This window comes from Dendrobates tinctorius, unplaced genomic scaffold (genome assembly GCF_039654945.1).
Source record: "Dendrobates tinctorius isolate UK_male_01 unplaced genomic scaffold, ASM3965494v1 ptg000020l, whole genome shotgun sequence".
In the NCBI taxonomy this organism is placed as follows: Eukaryota; Metazoa; Chordata; class Amphibia; order Anura; family Dendrobatidae; genus Dendrobates; species Dendrobates tinctorius.
In genome coordinates, this window is record NW_027361688.1 from 15,003,463 (window position 1) to 15,022,239 (window position 18,777).

The following is an 18,777-nucleotide window of genomic DNA, read 5'->3' on the forward strand; positions in this document are numbered from 1 at the left end:
GGGACATTATCACAAGGGGGACAAACATGAATGTCTTCACAGGATCTAGAATGCTACACGGGCCTGTACATCTGACCAACGTGCACCGGGGTCCTTCGGACTCTAGTTACGCCACTGCCTAGACTGAAGTGTTATGGGGTTAATTGTAGAAATCCCTGGATGACCCCGTGGGGTGGGGGGGCTATACCTCTCATCTGGGAGAGATTTGTGGCAGTTTATTCTAGGCTCATGTGGCATGACTGAAGTTTATTGTTTTTTTCCCGTCATCCCGCTCACCTGCAGCCGATCCTCAGCCTTATTTTCCACGGCTATTTTTGGGGGCTGCTGACGGCTGGCGAAGTGTGACAGTGAAGGCACGCTGCCCCCTGGCACTTCACATCGCCAGTCATCACCATCCAAGGTCACTTCTTGCTTTTTCATCACTTCTGTGAAGCATCTCACTGATGAAAATTCCCTTGACCTGGGAATTTTTTTTTTTTAAGTGTCCCCCTACTCCCTCAGGCCATTTATATCATCCCCCCGCCTTCCAGCCGCAAACAATTTTCATTTTTTTGCTCTTTCGGGTTTTTTTTCCTCCCTTTCTTCTCAAACTCATAACTTTTTATCCATTTGTCCTTCTATCATTACCAGGAGAAGTTGTAATTTTCAATGACACCATTCACTTTGCCAAATTTTGTTAAAAAATTTCAAAAATTCATTAAAAAAACCCCAAAACTGTTTTGTGTTGCCTTTCCGGAGATTCATACCTTTTTATTTCTTTTAGACTTTTTCTTATTGGTACCAATTTGGATGTTTTTATGTCATTTCAAGGGATGTTGACCTTTACGACCATGGACCCTATATAAACTTCCAAAAGTGACAGTTCTGCCAATTATAAACAAAACCACGCCCATAGTATAGCAGCCACGCCCATTAACAAAACAAGCTCCTCCCTTTACGTCACCTCTGCTTATATCAAAACTTTTTTTCTGTTGAATATTCGCTCGAAATTAATTAAGCAGTCACTATAGCGATGTAAAATTACCTGCTGTATACGGCAATTCCGATTTTGCATGTGCGCTGTGTGATGCATTATGGGAATTGTAGTTTCTATTCCAGTTCCGCTTATAATAGCGCGACGAAACTACAACTCCCAGGAGACGTTGAACAGGAAAAGGATTTATCACGTGATACTGATCGCCCTATCAGTAAAACGTCCGGGCGGAAGTAGTCTTGTGTGCGTTCCACGGTGGCTTTGGGGGTCCGCTGGAGTCGTGGTGACCCAGGGACATGTCTGACAAGGCTCTGCGGATGTAAGTACGGAGTGGGAACCGGAAAGGGGAAAGTGGAGGCGTGCAGGAGAATGGAGGCTACCTATACCTGAGTGTATATGGGTAATGTCTGCATTTTTGGGGAGAATATTGCTTATGTGGAAACATTTGCCGTTTTCTCGCTGTCAGGATTTAATGGCGCCTGGAAAACCCCTTTAAGGTAAAAGTTTGGCACCAGTTTGCCTTTTACCGTGCTGTTTATAGCTGGCTGTAGAATGAGTTAACTGAGAACCCACGGTGAGCTCTTTCTGCCGGGAGAGTTTGTTACTCATTTCTCCTGTCTTTTTCTGAGCTCTTCTTTGCTTCTGACCACATATGCAGGGAAACAAAGTCTGTAAAAGCTAAAGGGTGCAAACGTTTTTTAACGAAACCCAATTGCTAAAACTATATTTAGTCCAAAAGACGTAAAAGCAAGAAATAATGAGATATATATATATAACATTGTCCCTAGAGGTGAACGACAAATATTTTGCTCCTTCTTCATAATCGAAGGGGTCTCAGCACCCAGACTCCACCTGTCAGAACTTCTGCTATGTCTGTAGGACAGGTGAATATTTAAGGGGTATGATATTGATAACCTGTCCTCCTCAGTATCAAGACACTGAATAGTGGCTGTTCTGAAGCTCCCAGCATGCCCAAGCTAAAATTTGTTGGGGGCGTGCCAGGTGTCAGACCCTCACCGATTTCGATAGGACGTCAGTATCACATGCCCAGAGAACCCCTTTAAAGATCAGTGACCATAAAGTATTTTCTATTGCTGAATATCAGACTTGTAAATTCCTATTGATCACAGCAGGGGGCGCCATACACCACATCACAGTGATGATAACTGCTGGGGTTATTGCCCTGTGTCCTCTCTTACAGATTGGCCTGCGGTGACGTATACGGGAAGTTCGATCTTCTGTTCAACAGAGTTCGTCAAATTCAGAAAAAGAGCGGAGAGTTCGAGGTAAGGAGAAGTAAAGGCTTCGTTACTCGCTTCTCTACGGGACAGGTGACAGCTGGGATGTGATCGTTGGGTATGGTGACAGCACACAAGTGCGATCGGAAGGTATTGGTAGACGTGACATCACCTGCCCTTTATGGAAGTGAGAGGAGCTGGAATAACCTTCATTATCTCTGGCTACATAACGTCATTAAAGGGGTGGTTGTCTTTTATAAAGATCTATATATATATATATATATATATATATATATATATATTTTTTTTACATCCTTAGCACTTTTGTCATTCGTTTTATTGTTAACTACCTTACACTTCTTTCTTTCCTGCTAATCTCTAACTGTAACTGCACTTCCTGTGACGTTTCGTTTGAGGGGACTCCCAAAACTGGACAAGACAGGAAGCTGGAGCTGCACTCGCTTCCCCCTCCTGCAACAGGACGTCAGGAGGGAGTGGTGTAGCAGACACCCACTTATCACAGTTTCTTTCATCGTTGTCCCCTGATGAAATGAGAGGTAATTAGGGGGCGGCGATAGAAGCAGGGTGAGTGTCACTAATGTCCGTCCTGATGACTATTCATTTGAGGTCGTTGCTGGTGTTACTCACCCTGCTTCTGTCACCAGCCCCAGATAACGTCTCCTTTTACAATGGGACAACCCTCTGGCGGCAGAGACAGAAGCAGAGTGCTCTCACTTCTACCACACTGTCTGTCATCATTGATCCAGGATGTCATCAGAGGACGGCGATAAAAACATTTTTGTAAGGGAACTCAGTTCTGGCCCCCCTGATGATGTCTTGTTCCAGTATGGGGTGATACAAGCTGAGGGGAAGTGAGTGCAGCCCCAGCTTCCTTGCAATTTTTCAGATGGCTGGAGAACACGGGGACCGGAAGGGACTGTGACTCTCTGGTGCCTCCGAACAAGAAAATTGAATTCACTGCCTAATATTTATTATTTTTTCTTGCAGTTACTTTTATGTGTTGGGAGTTTTTTTGGAACCAGTCCGGAAAGTGAAGCCCTTTGGCAGGAATATAAATCTGGAGTGAAGCAAGGTGTGTAGTGCAGATCTCTTTTAAAAAAGAAAAAAAAAAATGCTCTTTTGGGCAAACACTCTTTTTATCTGACCCCCTCTGCTCATATGGATGGCCAGGACCCCCTTCTCTGTGGAATAGTCAGCGCGACTATGCATTACGTGGGTGACATGTAATGCCACATACGGCCTGCAATGGTCGCTGCTTAAAAAAAAAAAAATGTACAGCTGCCTTCAGTTCCCCTAGAGCTGATTGTTGGGATTTCAGCTGCCTGTCTGAGGCTAACAGATTGGCTGCGTCTTCAGCATAATGTCGTCTTTCTTTTTCCTGTACATTATAGTTTTTTATGCCTTTCAGCTCCTATTCAGACCTATGTCCTCGGGGCAAATAATCAAGAGACAGTAAAATATTTTCAAGATGTCGAGGGCTGCGAATTGGCTACAGATATCACCTACCTGGGTAAGTGATTCTCTGTCCTAGGAAACTGCTGCTATTCAGTGGGACATTTTAATTGTTCATCCTGGGCCTCCTGATTCATGTAAAGATCTACTGTGACACAGGCAGGGCAGTATGAGATAAGGAAGGATCATATGTAACTGCATAGTAAAATGTATTATTTAAGGCCTGTGCAAAGAACTATTGATTTATCACCTCTATCACTTCAGTGGGGTGTCTGTCTGTTTCTCTGGCTCGTGTTTTTCTAGCTCTAGGATACCAGCTTGCCATATATCATGCTCTGACTTAAATTTCACTGATTTGTTACCTCTGTAAGTAACTCCTGCTGCCCTTTGGAGTTAGTTACAGAGGTAACAAATAAGTGGTTTTGTGTTTCTGTGAAGCTTGGGTGACTCTTGACTACTTCCAAGAACTTTTCTTGTTCGCTTTTACGCTTTTAACTTGGTTATATTCTTATTTACAGGTAGGAAAGGAGTGTTTACTGGTGCGTCCGGCCTTCAAATTGCCTACCTAAGTGGCATCGAGTCCTCCAGCGAGCCGGCTCCAGCCTACTGCTTTTCTGCAAAGGATGTCACATCTCTGAAAATGACCCTAACTGCAAACTCCAAGTTCAGAGGCGTGGACATATTACTGACATCGCCATGGCCCAGGGATGTGTGGAATTACGGCAACGCTCCGGTGTGTTCTCTGTCCTCTCCTTTTGGGATTCTGTTTTCGCTTTTCCTTGGAGGAGCTTCCTTTTGAAGCCCGTTTTTACCCGGGTTCTCAGTAGGGCGTGGACTTCTTTCTCCTGTTTGACATTAACCAATCACAAGCAAGCAGCAACACACTAGAGAAAAGACCACCACGCCCCCCCCCCCCCATGGCTTAGGGCAGGTTTCTCAGTGTGTGGGGGGGGGAATGTATCAGCAGCAGACCCCCAGCTGTCATATTAACCAATCGGCCTGCCACGATCACGTCACAGGGGGTTTTTGGGAGGCGGTGCGAATGGGCACCCTAACGCCGTCTATTTATATATCGGTGTCAGGCATTGACAGCAGCATTTAAATGTTTAATATCTGCTGACGGAAGTCATCTGTTAGGGTGCTGTCACATTGTGTTCTGTGTCCCCCCGTTGGGGCCTACGTCCAAAATCCCCCTCCACATACCGTTTTGCGGGGGGATTTTGGATTTAGGCCCTGATGGGGAATCAGAACGCAATGTGACAGCACCCTTAGAGACAGATGCCGGCTATATAATACGACCGGTATCTGCTGCCCGCAGATGGGAAGGGGTTAAAGAAGTTTTCTACTTTTATAAAACTGGACCCCCAAACCATTCCAGCGAAAATTAAAAATAAGAAGACGACAAGACAGTACTCGCCCTCACCAGGATCGGGGCCGGCTCTCTGTCACTTCTCCGGGCTCAATGATTGGCTGCAGTGGTGATGTGAGATGTCGATGGGGCGCCATAACACAGACAGGTGCTGTGACTGGGCGCTGTTCCGTGGACTCTGGGGGGTGATTACTGTCTCTTTTTGTTTTACTGGAATAGTTTGGGGTCCACTTTAAAAATAAAAAATAGAAAACCCCTTTAACCCCTTCACTACCGATGATGTACATGTATGACATCGGCCGTTCCCTGCCTTTGCTGGGATTCACCCGGATAAATGCCGCTGTCAATCTAAGGCTAGTTTCACACTTGCTTTTTTTTGCAGCGCGTTTTTCCCGCAAAAAAACGCATTGAAAAAACGCATACAACTGCTGCGTTTTTTTCAAGCATTTTTATGAGCATGCATGAAAAAAACGCAGCGTTTTTATGCGTTTGTATGCGTTTTTAGTGCGTTTTTACCGCGTTTGCTCCCAACATTAGGTGGCCCCTCACACTAACCCAAACCATGACTTTACTAACCCTAACCCTAACCCTAACCCTGACCCTAACCCTTAACCAAATCATACTTAACCCTAACCCAAACCCTAAACCCTGACCCTAACCCTTAACCAAATCATACTTAACCCTAACCCAAACCCTAACCCTGACCCTAACCCTTAACAAAACCATACTTAACCCTAACCCTGACCCTAACCCTTAACCAAACCATACTTAACCCTAATCCTGACCCTAACCCTGACCCTAACCCTTAACAAAACCATACTTGACCCTAACCCTTAACCAAACCATACTTAACCCTAATCCTGACCCTAACCCTGACCCTAACCCTTAACAAAACCATACTTGACCCTAACCCTGACCCTAACCCTGACCCTAACCCCTAACCAAACCATACTTAACCCTAATCCTGACCCTAACCCTTAACAAAACCATACTTAACCCTAACCCTGACCCTAACCCTTAACCAAACCATACTTAACCCTAACCCTGACCCTAACCCTTAACAAAACCATACTTAACCCTAACCCTGACCCTAACCCTTAACCAAACCATACTTAACCCTAATCCTGACCCTAACCCTGACCCTAACCCTTAACCAAACCATACTTAACCCTAACCCTGACCCAAACCCCAACCCTAACCCTAAACCCCCTTAACTAACCCTAACTCTAACCCAAACCCCTAAATTCCATGGTTAAAAAAAAAAAACGCATATGCAAAAAAACGCATACATGAGCATGCCAGTGCGCACATATGCGCATCCATAGGCTATAATGGCCATTTTTAGCGCAAAACGTGCGCATATGTGCGCATGCGCTTTTTTGCAGGGCCAAAAAATGCAACATGCTGCGTCTGGAAAATACAAACGCACACCCCAAAAAAACGCAGCGCATGAAAATCGCATACATGCGCTTACAAGCGCGCAGGTATGCGCACCCATGTTAAATATAGGGGAAAAAACGCATGCGCACATATGCGTTTTTTTCCAGCGCTAAAAAACGCAAATGTGAAACCAGCCTAACACACGCAGACAGGAAGCGCGTCTTTTATCCCGCCCATTGTCGCGCTCCTCGCGTGATCGCAGGGCTCCGATGGGTTGTCACAATAGTCAGGAGGGGTCTACTGAAGACCCCCATGTCTGTCGTCATGATCCTCGTGATCGCCGGCCTGCACCTGGAGTCCCCCCCCCCCCCCCCCCCCCCCCCTTTTTCCAGTGCCCTATATGGCAAAATGAACGGTGCTACTCATCCCACAAAAAACCAAGCCCTGATACGGCTGCGGGGACAGAAAAATTTAAAAAAAAAAAAGTCATGGCTCCGGGAAGAAGGGGAGGAAAAAACGAAAATTTGCCCAGTCTGAAAGGGTTACATAATGGCATTTATCAGCGGTGCTCGTATCTGACCCCATTGTGTTATGTAATATACGGATTTCTTTCCCGTCGTCAGACCGATGTGAACGTGAAAACCTGTGGATCCGCATCGGTCGCCGCTCTCGCTGCCAGTTTAAAACCTCGATATCACTTTTCCGCGCTGCAAGGAGAAAACTACGAGCGTCTCCCTTACAGGTAGGTGAGGACGCCCTCACATCCGTCATTAGTCCGTCCGACTGCGCTCATCTGTCGGGTTCATTATTTATTGACTTGTTTGAGTTTTTTTTTTTTTTTTACCCTTTTAGTATTGAGAACTTTTTTTGACACTTTTTTTTTTTTTAAATTAATTTTATACAGAAACCACGTGGTCTTACAAGAGAGCGCCCAGCACGTCAGCCGCTTCATAGCATTGGCAAGCGTTGGCAATCCCAGTAAGAAGAAGGTAAGTTAGGCCGAAACTCGTCTCTTCCTGGGGATAACTTTTTTTTTACCTACAAAGTGCAAATAAAAAATCTACTGTTTCGTGTCTGCAGCTCCTATACCGATTCGGGTTTCTCAATAGTTACAGACTTCTTTTTTTTTACTAAGTACCTATATTTAGGACTGAAAGTCATTTTTGCAATTGGGTTTTAGTTAAAAATTAAAAAAAAAGCATCTTTTACCTTTTTTTTTACACTAAAAAATGAGTTAACTGAGAATCCATCAGTGAGCTTAATCACATTGAATGACTTGGAGGTTATTTTTTTTTGTGTCTTTTTTCTGATCTCTTCTTGGCCGATTTCAGCATAGATTCCAGATGTGTTGGAGGAGGAGAAGACCCCTCTAATGATACAGTGCACGCGTGTCGTGGACGCCATGTCTCGGAATAGGAACATTCTGTATTAGAAAATCATACAGTTATTTTATTTATTTTTTTTTCTTGGCTATTTAATTCTAACGCTCCTTGCCCCTCTTATTGTGTTGCAGTATGTCTATGCGTTCAGCGTTGTGCCCCTCAGTCTGATGGACGCTGCGGAGCTGGTGAAGCAGCCGCTGGATGTCACTGAGAACCCATATCGGAAGTCAGGGAGAGACGCCAAGAAGACTGCGGGGGCTAAAGCCGTAGAGGAGGTGAAATGAGCCGATGTTCTGTGGGATTAATGTGGGGGGGGGGGGCAAAAAAGTGACCATGGCATTAACTGGTTAATGACCTGTGACCACTCTCATCATGGGACACTAAGCAAAATGTGAATCCAGCCCTTTGAACCAATCTGGTACGTCCCAGGCAGACACCGGCCGTGTTACATAGCCTACTGCTGACTACAGCAACCGGACCACGCTCTAATCGCGGCAGTGCAACCATTCAAACCTGACAAATGGCGTCATTGCGCGCAGAGCGACTCCCATTGGCCCGCTGTGACGCGAGCACTGGCATCCTGAAGGCCCCCGTGATTGCCATCTTGGTCCTTTTTATACCGCTGAACCAATTGTTTGTTTTTATCTTATCTTTTAATCCCTATGGGTACTAAAAGATAGAGTGGGGAAAAAAAGGTTTGTGTACAGTGGCTTGCAAAAGTATTCACCCCCTTTGGCTTTTTACCTATTTTGTTACATTACAACCTGTGTATAAATTTTTCTGTGATCCGATTTTGTGTGTGACGCATCAGCACTAAATAATCTAAGTTGGTGAAGTGGTAAAAATATAGACATAACTTTAATTTATGGGATCAAATAACGTATTCACCCCTTTTGTTATGAAGCCCCTAAGAATTTCTGATGCAAACAATTATCTTCATAAGTCAGATGCTTAGTGATGGGACGTCCACCTGTGTGCATTCTAAGTGTCACACGTCTGTCAGTATATAGACTTTACCTTTTCTGAAAGGCCACAGAGGCTGCAACACCATTAACAAGAGGCATCATTAACCAAACACCATGAAGACCAAGGAGATCTCCAGACAGCAACCATGAAGGCCAAGGAGATCTCCAGACAGCACCATGAAGGCCAAGGAGATCTCCAGACAGCACCATGAAGGCCAAGGAGATCTCCAGACAGCACCATGAAGGCCAAGGAGATCTCCAGACAGCACCATGAAGGCCAAGGAGATCTCCAGACAGCACCATGAAGGCCAAGGAGATCTCCAGACAGCACCATGAAGGCCAAGGAGATCTCCAGACAGCACCATGAAGGCCAAGGAGATCTCCAGACAGCACCATGAAGGCCAAGGAGATCTCCAGACAGCACCATGAAGGCCAAGGAGATCTCCAGACAGCACCATGAAGGCCAAGGAGATCTCCAGACAGCACCATGAAGGCCAAGGAGATCTCCAGACAGCACCATGAAGGCCAAGGAGATCTCCAGACAGCACCATGAAGACCAAGGAGATCTCCAGACAGCACCATGAAGGCCAAGGAGATCTCCAGACAGCACCATGAAGGCCAAGGAGATCTCCAGACAGCACCATGAAGGCCAAGGAGATGTAACCTGAAAGAGAAGTAAAGCACGTTATATTATACTCACCCTGGCGTCCGGTCCGATGGGTGTTGCGGTCCGGTCCGGCGCCTCCCTCCTTCATGCGATGACGTCCTCTTCTCCCGTCCTGAAATGGCGCAGGCGCATTGCTCTGCCCTGTTGAGGGCAGCGCAGAGTCCTGCAGTGTGCATGCGTCAGGAGAGGTCTGGCGCCTGCGCACTACAGAATTCTGCTCTGGCCTCAACAGGGCAGAGCAATGCGCCTGCGCCATTTCAGGACGGGAGAAGAGGACGTCATCGCATGAAGAAGGGAGGCGCCGGACCGGACCGCAACACCCATCGGACCGGACGCCAGGGTGAGTATAATATAACGTGTTTTTCTTCTCGGGTTACATCGGGGGCTTATCTACAGCATTACAGAATGCATTACAGAATGCTGTAGATAAGCCCCCGATGTCTATGCCGGCAGCTAATAGGGGAAAAAAAGGATGACAGATTCCCTTTAAGTTCTGAGATGGGTGGGGGAGACACGAGGCGGTGCTCTTCCTTGTATTGAGACTACCCGTCTTTCTCTGATTTGTCATGTTGTGGTTGTGCAGTTTTTCCTGTCCCAGTGGGATCTTGGCGTTGTGTTTTTCGTCTGTGCACATCGCATGGACGGCAGATTATAGGCCCGGTGTCTCATCTTCTCTGCCGTCTTCATACACTTGCATGTACGTTGCTGTCGCTCTGAAGCTTTGAGCCATATCAGTCATTCGTGGCTGCTTTTATTTAACCCCCTCCCTCCCGCTATGTGTGTGTGTGGTTTCCCTTCACAATTGGTACACTGTTCCACATATCCCTAAATGTGTGTGGCCATGTTTGGGTTATACCTCCTTCCTCCACCAGATGGCAGCGCTCTTGCCTCCTGCGTTGGTCTATACCTCCTTCCTCCACCAGATGGCAGCGCTCTTGCCTCCTGCGTTGGTCTATACCTCCTTCCTCCACCAGATGGCAGCGCTCTTGCCTCCTGCGTTGGTCTATACCTCCTTCCTCCAACAGATGGCAGCGCTCTTGCCTCCTGCATTGGTCTATACCTCCTTCCTCCAACAGATGGCAGCGCTCTTGCCTCCTGCATTGGGCTATACCTCCTTCCTCCACTAGATGGAGGCGCTTTTGCCGCCTGCGCTGATCTCGCCGCCGTCTCCTGATTGTTTGGTGTTTTTGTTAATCGCCACGCTAATTATCTTCTCTCTGGCGTCCCCCCCCCCCTCCCAGAAGACGCTCGCTCCTAGTCACCCGGCATCCAGTTAGTCACAACCTTTCTACTTTTTGACCTCATGGATTTCATGTTTGTTCAGATGTTTGCCTAATTACTGATTACCTGTGTAATGAGGATTATTCTCATTGTTGTGGCCTCCCGCTAATTATTTTATTTCTTTAAACCTCTGCAGGAAGAGGCGGCGCAGCAGTTTTTCTTCGACTTGAATAAGCAGCAAGGAAAGAAACGTCATTCGGACGGGAAGGGAGGGCACCAAACCAAACAGCCAAGGAAACACCGTGAGTGGCCGAGACTGCTGGTTTCTTGTACTGATCCTGAGTTACATGCTGTATTATACCCCAGAGCTGCACTCACTATTCTGCTGTATCTATTTCAGGATCAGTAATATATGTACACAGTGACTGCACCAGCAGAAAAGTGAGTGCAGCTCTGGGGTATAATACAGGATGTAACTCAGGATCAGTAATGTAATGTATGTACACAGTGACTGCTGAATAGTGAGTGCAGCTCTGGGGTATAATACAGGATGTAACTCAGGATCAGTAATGTATGTACACAGTGACTGCACCAGCAGAATAGTGAGTGCAGCTCTGGGGTTTAATACAGGATGTAACTCAGGATCAGTAATGTATGTACACAGTGACTGCACCAGCAGAATAGTGAGTGCAGCTCTGGGGTATAATACAGGATGTAACTCAGGATCAGTAATGTATGTACACAGTGACTGCACCAGCAGAATAGTGAGTGCAGCTCTGGGGTATAATACATTACATTACTGATCCTGAGTTACCTCCTGTATTATACTCCAGAGCTGCACTCACTATTCAGCTGGTGCAGCCACTGTGTGCATACATTACTGTTATGAATGGGTCACCGATGAGAAAAAAACAACACAAGCTAAGTCTCAGAAAACCAGAGAGGTTGGTAACTATGCAGATTGCAGATCCCTGATCCTAACCACACAACTAGCAGCAGTCGTGGAGCGTACCTACAATGATCGTTGACGCCTCGTCACAACCGGAGGACTACATAAGCGTAAAGCAAGAAAAGGGGAAAACTAACTGCCCCAGAGCAGACCCCAAAGAAATAGACAGCCCCCACACATGTATTGACGGTGAAACAAGATGAAAACACAAACACAGGCAGGAAAATAGGCTGAGCAAACGATGGGGCCAAACTAACTAGGAAGGACAGGAAAGGAAAGACACTGTCTGCAATCTGCCAAAAACCCTACAAAAATAATGTCCAACACTTCTGATAGCAAAATTAACCCTGAAGTCACTAGACTTCTCCCTCTATATCAGCACACTGAAATATTCTGATAAGGGACAAAAAAGGCAAATTGGCAAATACAGATAAATAAGAGTGGAAATTCAGCACAGCCCCAGCCGGCGCTGGCTGACCACACAAAAAACTGAATAGACCAACAAAAGCAAGTGTGAACATTAGCAAAAAAACTTAGCTTGAGAAGACTGGAACAGAGCTGAAGTCCAAGACCTGAGAAGCAGACTGAATCACCAGCACCAGGATAGGGCGTCGGCTGTCTTATATCCAGTCTGATACTCCAGAGATCCAATCGTTATCCTCATCATCAGGTGGCAGATCACTACCAATTAAACCAACCTCACTACCTCCTGTCACCACCAGAGGAAAACGGGAGGAGAACTCTCAACTGGTGGAGCAGAAAATGAGTTCACAACACATTACATTACTGATCCTGAAATAGATACAGCAGAATAGTGAGTTCAGCTCTGGAATATAATACAGGATGTAACTCAGGATCAGTAATGTAATGTATGTACACAGTGACTGCACCAGCAGAATAGTGAGTGCAGCTCTGGGGTATAATACAGGATGTAACTCAGGATCAGTAATGTATGTACAGTGACTGCACCAGCAGAATAGTGAGTGCATCTCTGGCGTATTAATACAGGAGGTAACTCAGGATCAGTAATGTAATGTATGTACACAGTGACTGCACCAGCAGAATAGTGAGTGCAGCTCTGGAATATAATACAGGAGGTAACTCAGGATCAGTAATGTAATGTACACAGTGACTGCACCAGCAGAATAGTGAGTGCATCTCTGGCGTATAATACAGGATGTAACTCAGGATCAGTAATGTAATGTATGTACAGAGTGACTGCACCAGCAGAATAGTGAGTGCAGCTCTGGAGTAATAGATTATAAATGTGACATTTTCAGCTAGTGAGGTATATTCCTTTTGGCTCTGTGCCGTTATATCTTTTACTTACCACCATCTTCTTCCTGACAGCTCAGCCAACAGGTCCGTGCTGGTTTTGTCTCGCCAGTCCTGAAGTGGAGAAGCAACTGGTGGTCAGTATCGGGGAACATGTAAGTGTCAACAGATGTGATGCCCTGATTGACGCGTCATTGTGTAACCTGTACGTTTTCTATCGAGCCGATACATCGCTGTGCCCGAGAATAACACAAGTAATTTAGAATCTTCTGTCGAGCGATAAGTTGTGGTCTCAGAACCTGAACCCTCACAACCAGGACTATAGGGGTGCGGGTCCGCCGGAGGTGGGGAGGGTGCGGGTCCGCCGGAGTGAGTGATTGAAGGCCTGGGTGCCTGTGACCCCATTCAGCTGACTGTGATGTGTCTATAGCCTCTCATGTGTGTCCTGCACGACTGTTGTCACTCACCTCCTGACAATTGTATCTGCCATATCGTCTGCTGCGTAATTACAGAAGACAGCACATTTCCCCCGACGCCGCGCTTGTTTATTTTTGAGCCTGTCTTCGTTAATGGGGATTTAAAGTGAACTTGCCCTATGCAGGTAATACAGGAGTGAACATGCGGCGTATGTACGGCGCTCTGGCATATGTTGGTGATACATAAGTAAATATAATAAAATGCCTTCTTGTAAGAAGGAGAGGGGGAAACAATATGGCAAAAATCGAATACAGCAAGAAGGGGTTAATTTTCCAAACTTTTTGGGTAAGTGCAGATCATCAGGAAAGTGTTGGCACCGGAGAGACGGGTCCGGGCCGACTAGTAAATTTTCTTTTTCTTCTCTCCCGTCCAGTGTTACGTTGCTCTTGCCAAAGGCGGCCTGACGTCGGACCACGTTCTCATCCTGCCCATCGGCCACTACCAGGCCATGGTGGACCTTTCTTCTGAGGTGGTTGAAGAATGTGAGAAGTACAAAGCTTCCCTGAAGAAGTTTTACAAGTCCAAGGGGAAGAGATTTGTGATGTTTGAGAGGAACTACAGGAGTCAGCACCTTCAGCTCCAGGTGAAAGCTGTGGGTTTATAGTGACTTGCCACCTCTACGCCCTAGGACTCGCCTCGTGGGTGTAATGATTCGCACTAGACCATTATCCCACTTGCCTGGTGGCACTGAGTCTGCTGCGTATGTATCCAGGTCACCCATCTGTATCTGGGCCCTAATGAGCCCGATAAGTAGGACCATCCTCAACCATTTCTGCTTCTAATTGGTCTGTGGGGAATGGTAATGTGCTCACGTCAGCCCTGCACAGCTCAACGGTAATTGCATAGTGTCCCTTTAATTGACGCTTGCACGAGGTTCCCTAAAGGGTTTGGTCACGTATATATATTATATACAGTGGGATATATAATATATATCGCCCCTATATGGTGTACAGGATTTATGTGCCTTTGTGAAATACCATACACTTGTCATCCAAGCCTTCTCTGAGGCGATCACCACCACTCCGGTCCGCGGAACGAGATGGGTGTACGTGAAGGAGAATAGGTGGAAAGTCGCCTGTGTGCGGCTGGAGGGGGTAGGCGGAGAGCCGCCTTTGTGCGGCTAGAGGGGGTAGGTGGAGAGTCGCCTGTGTGTGGCTGGAGGGAGGGGGCGGAGAGCCTCCTGTGTGTAGCTGGAGGGGGTAGGCGGAGCGCCGCCTGTGTGTGGCTGGAGGGGGCGGAGAGCCGCCTGTGTGTGGCTGGAGGGGGCGGAGAGCCTCCTGTGTGTGGCGAGAGGGAGTAGGCGGAGAGCCTCCTGTGTGTGGCGGGAGGGGGTAGGCGGAGAGCTGCCTGTGTGTGGCGGGAGGGGGTAGGCGGAGAGCCTCCTGTGTGTGGCGGGAGGGAGTAGGCGGAGAGCCTCCTGTGTGTGGCTGGATGGGGTAGGCGGAGAGCCTCCTGTGTGTGGCTGGATGGGGTAGGCGGAGAGCCTCCTGTGTGTGGCTGGATGGGGTAGGCAAAGAGCAGCCTGTGTGTGGCTGGAAGGGAGTGGGCGGAGTGCCGCCTGTGTGTGGCGGGAGGGAGGGGGCAGAGAGCCGCCTGTGTGTGGCGGGAGGGAGGGGCGGAGAGCCGCCTGTGTGTGGCGGGAGGGAGGGGGCGGAGAGCTGCCTGTGTGTGGCGGGAGGGAGGGGGCGGAGAGCCGCCTGTGTGTGGCGGGAGGGAGGGGGCGGAGAGCTGCCTGTGTGTGGCGGGAGGGAGGGGGCGGAGAGCCGCCTGTGTGTGGCGGGAGGGAGGGGGCGGAGAGCCGCCTGTGTGTGGCGGGAGGGAGGGGGCGGAGAGCCGCCTGTGTGTGGCGGGAGGGAGGGGGCGGAGAGCCGCCTGTGTGTGGCGGGAGGGAGGGGGCGGAGAGCCGCCTGTGTGTGGCTGGAGGGAGGGGGCGGAGAGCCGCCTGTGTGTGGCTGGAGGGAGGGGGCGGAGAGCCGCCTGTGTGTGGCTGGAGGGAGTAGGCGGAGAGCCGCCTGTGTGTGGCTGGAGGGAGGGGGCGGAGAGCCGCCTGTGTGTGGCTGGAGGGAGGGGGCGGAGTGCCGCCACACGGAGAGCCTCCTGTGTGTGGCTGGAGGGAGTAGGCGGAGAGCCGCCTGTGTGTGGCTGGAGGGAGGGGGCGGAGAGCCGCCTGTGTGTGGCTGGAGGGAGGGGGCGGAGAGCCGCCTGTGTGTGGCTGGAGGGAGGGGGCGGAGAGCCGCCTGTGTGTGGCGGGAGGGAGGGGGCGGAGAGCCGCCTGTGTGTGGCGGGAGGGAGGGGGCGGAGAGCCGCCTGTGTGTGGCGGGAGGGAGGGGGCGGAGAGCCGCCTGTGTGTGGCGGGAGGGGGCGGAGAGCCGCCTGTGTGTGGCGGGAGGGAGGGGGCGGAGAGCCACCTGTGTGTGGCGGGAGGGAGGGGGCGGAGAGCCGCCTGTGTGTGGCTGAGGGGGAGGGGTAGGCGGAGAGCCGCCTGTGTGTGGCTGGAAGGGAGGGAACGGAGAGCTGCCTGTGCGTGCGGTGGGAGGATGGGGCATGTAACACAGGAGTGACCGGGACGTCCATGAAGAAGATCTAGCTGACAGTGGCCGGCCCTTCAGTGTGAGAGAACAGCTGGTAACACTCACATACTGTATATCCCACCTCGCACACCCTTTTGTTTATAAAGAGCCCGCCCCCGTTAAGGTGACTTTTCCTCCATGAATTTTGGGTATTTGGGTGTAATTGTGATGTCACCGCGGAAGCTCGCCCGTCTACATTGCGGGCGAGTCTGGTAACGTCACATAGATGAAAGGAGCCCCCGCGGTGTTTTCGGAGGTCACTCCCAGCGCTGCGCCCTCCCTGCCGCTTCCTCGGCTCGAACAGCTCATTACATCTCATTAGTTTAAGTCTGTACCGTCGGGCCGTTCCTGTCTGACATGATGACTCGCTTGCTCTGAGGGACGCACCGTCCCGGTGATGACTTGCCTCTTGCTCCTTAAAAAAACGACGACTTCACACTTCAATTATTTCCTTGCATTCTTCTTTTCTGTGGCGGGGCGCCATTGCTTCCTTGGAATGTTTTAGACATATACATCTTGTATGGACCTCCTGTATACAGAGCACTCAATAATAGCCCAGTGTGCAGTGAGCTCCCTCTAGTGGTGACTGCATTGGATTTCTTTCCCAGGTGGTCCCTCTGCCATTGAGCTGCTGCACCACGGATGATATTAAAGAGTCCTTTATTGTACAAGCTCAGGAGCAGAACATGGAGCTGCTGGAGATCCCAGAGCACACCAACATCAAGCAGGTACGTTAACTCATTCCCGCAAGTCAAGATTCCTTGACTCAATCTCAATTTTTATTCTTTATTTTTTTTGCTTTTTTAGATTGTCCAGCCTGGGACACCGTACTTTTACGTTGAGTTAGATAACGGAGAGAAACTCTTTCACAGGATTAAGAAAAACTTCCCATTGCAGTTCGGAAGGTAGGAATGATAAGAACGCGTTGAGATGCTCATCCAATAAGTGGCCCCTTTAAATACGGGAAGCCGGAGTGGACAAACTTGTCGCCAATTTTGTCCTTTCTGTTATTACAGGGACGTTTTGGCCAGTGAAGCCATCTTGAATATACCAACCAGGGCCGACTGGAAGGCTTGTAAACTTGACCCAGACAAGGAGGAGAGCCAGGCCAAGTCCTTCAGAAGAGATTTTGAACCTTTTGACTTTTCGTTACAAGACTGAAATGCTCTGGACTTTTTTTGGGGGGGGTTGGGGAGGTTGATTTATTTTATGTTTTTTTTTTTTTTGTTTTTTTTTTTTTTTATATTTACATCACTTATGCATTTTTATTACATTGTTTAAAAAAAAAAATTATACTTGTTAAAGGGGTAGTCTGGGATGGCGATATTGAGATAATATCCTTAGGATAGGTCATCAATCTGAGATCGATGGTGGTCCGACAACTGGCACACCCACCAGTTGGTTGGTAATTAAAGCTGCAGCCTTCATCCACCACCACGGCTCTTTACTCCATGCAGTGGCTGTTCTCAGGTACTGCACCTCACTTCAATAGGCACTTAGCTGCAGTACCAAGGATGGCCACTGCTCTGTGTAGAGCTGTTGTAATGCGGCTCTGTACATCCGTTTTGCTCAGGGACGATACTAGTAGTGCTCGGTTTGAAGACCCCCACCAATTTGATGATAGGCCATTAATATCTCAGTCCTGGGCATCCCCTATTAAGTACATTAAAAAAACTTGCGTTTTTACTTTTGCTCAGTATTTTTTGTTGGTTTGTTTTTATCAGCCATTTTTTTTTAAAGTGGTAACAGGAAGTGCCGCCATATATGTTGTTTCTTGGCTTTTCAGAAACTGATGGTAAAAACGAATACTTTCTCGGTAATCTTTTATGATCCGTTTCTAAAGTGACAACTAATATAGCTGGACTTCCTGTTACTCTTCTAAAATGGCCGCCCCAGGAATAAAGGAAAGCGACGATATTTCTCCATAAGTAAATAAAAGAGAACGACAAAACTTTGTCCGTCACTTTAACTGTTAATTTACTGAAAAATGGACAATTTTAATTTGGGGGTGAAAATCCCCTTTTAAAAACCCTTTAAGATTACTGTACCCTTTTTTCTGTAGCTGAACCAATTTGGACTCTGATTTCTGTATTTTATTTTATTTCGATAATTGGAGTAAACTAAAATTCTGATATGTACCGTATGTAAATCATTGTGGATGGTTTTAATAAAACACATTGTGGCTATATCTTTAAAAAAAAAAAAAAAAAAAAAAAAAAAGTTTTTAACCCCTTCATGACATAGCTATGTATATTCGATTTTTTTTTTTTTGCACTTTCACCACACTAGGATTTTTTTCTTTTTCTGTTTTCCAGTACTCTGAATGGTGCCGTTAAAAATTACAACTCGTCCCACAAAAAACAAGCCATAGATTTTGAAACTGCAATACCAGGCACAGGCTGTGAAAAAGAGTGGCGCTGTTTCTGCAAAAATGTCACTTTTTTGACAGATTTTTGCCGAGTAGGAGATCTCTCGCTGTGTTTTGGCCGCCTTTTATTGTGCACATCTGTTATATTGCTGAAAGAATCTGACATTCCTGTTGAGCTCATGTTAACCTTGTACAGTGATTCCTGAGGACTCTTGCATATTTCAGCTTTTTTTGCATTCCGGAAAAGTTTATTGTCCTTGTGTAAAAAGGTTCATCCAGTCTTATCGCAGTCTGCATATAAGAGCTGCAGATTTTTAAATTTTCACACTGATCACCCCGGCTATACTCTAACTTCCTATTATTTCAGGAAGAGTTTTCAGTTGAGTCAGTTTTACAATGACTGATAACAAGGGATCCACCTCCAACATTCACAATAAGTTATATCACAGCTCACCTTTTCCTCCACCTGT

At 47.6% G+C, this 18,777-nt stretch overlaps 1 protein-coding gene across 1 annotated transcript; it reads left to right on the top strand.

Annotated features, from left to right (window-relative positions):
- The first annotated feature begins 1,134 nt into the window (after positions 1-1,134).
- CWF19L1 (CWF19 like cell cycle control factor 1) lies at positions 1,135-18,125 on the top strand. The gene is made up of 14 exons (XM_073567767.1): positions 1,135-1,292; positions 2,175-2,259; positions 3,220-3,304; positions 3,641-3,742; positions 4,203-4,417; positions 7,057-7,175; positions 7,338-7,422; positions 7,947-8,090; positions 10,865-10,970; positions 12,968-13,047; positions 13,743-13,952; positions 16,548-16,667; positions 16,747-16,844; positions 16,956-18,125. The coding sequence occupies exons 1-14, from the start codon at positions 1,270-1,272 to the stop codon at positions 17,098-17,100; spliced, it is 1,617 nt and encodes a 538-aa protein (XP_073423868.1). The 5' UTR covers positions 1,135-1,269; the 3' UTR covers positions 17,101-18,125.
- Positions 18,126-18,777: the final 652 nt, after the last annotated feature.

Excerpts from the sequence above, each read along its gene's own strand:
- CWF19L1 (XM_073567767.1), top strand. The coding sequence starts at position 1,270 with ATGTCTGACAAGGCTCTGCGGAT. Across the intron at positions 7,423-7,946 it reads GCAATCCCAGTAAGAAGAAG|TATGTCTATGCGTTCAGCGT; the intron begins GTAAGTTAGGCC and ends ATTGTGTTGCAG. Across the intron at positions 13,953-16,547 it reads GTCAGCACCTTCAGCTCCAG|GTGGTCCCTCTGCCATTGAG; the intron begins GTGAAAGCTGTG and ends TTTCTTTCCCAG.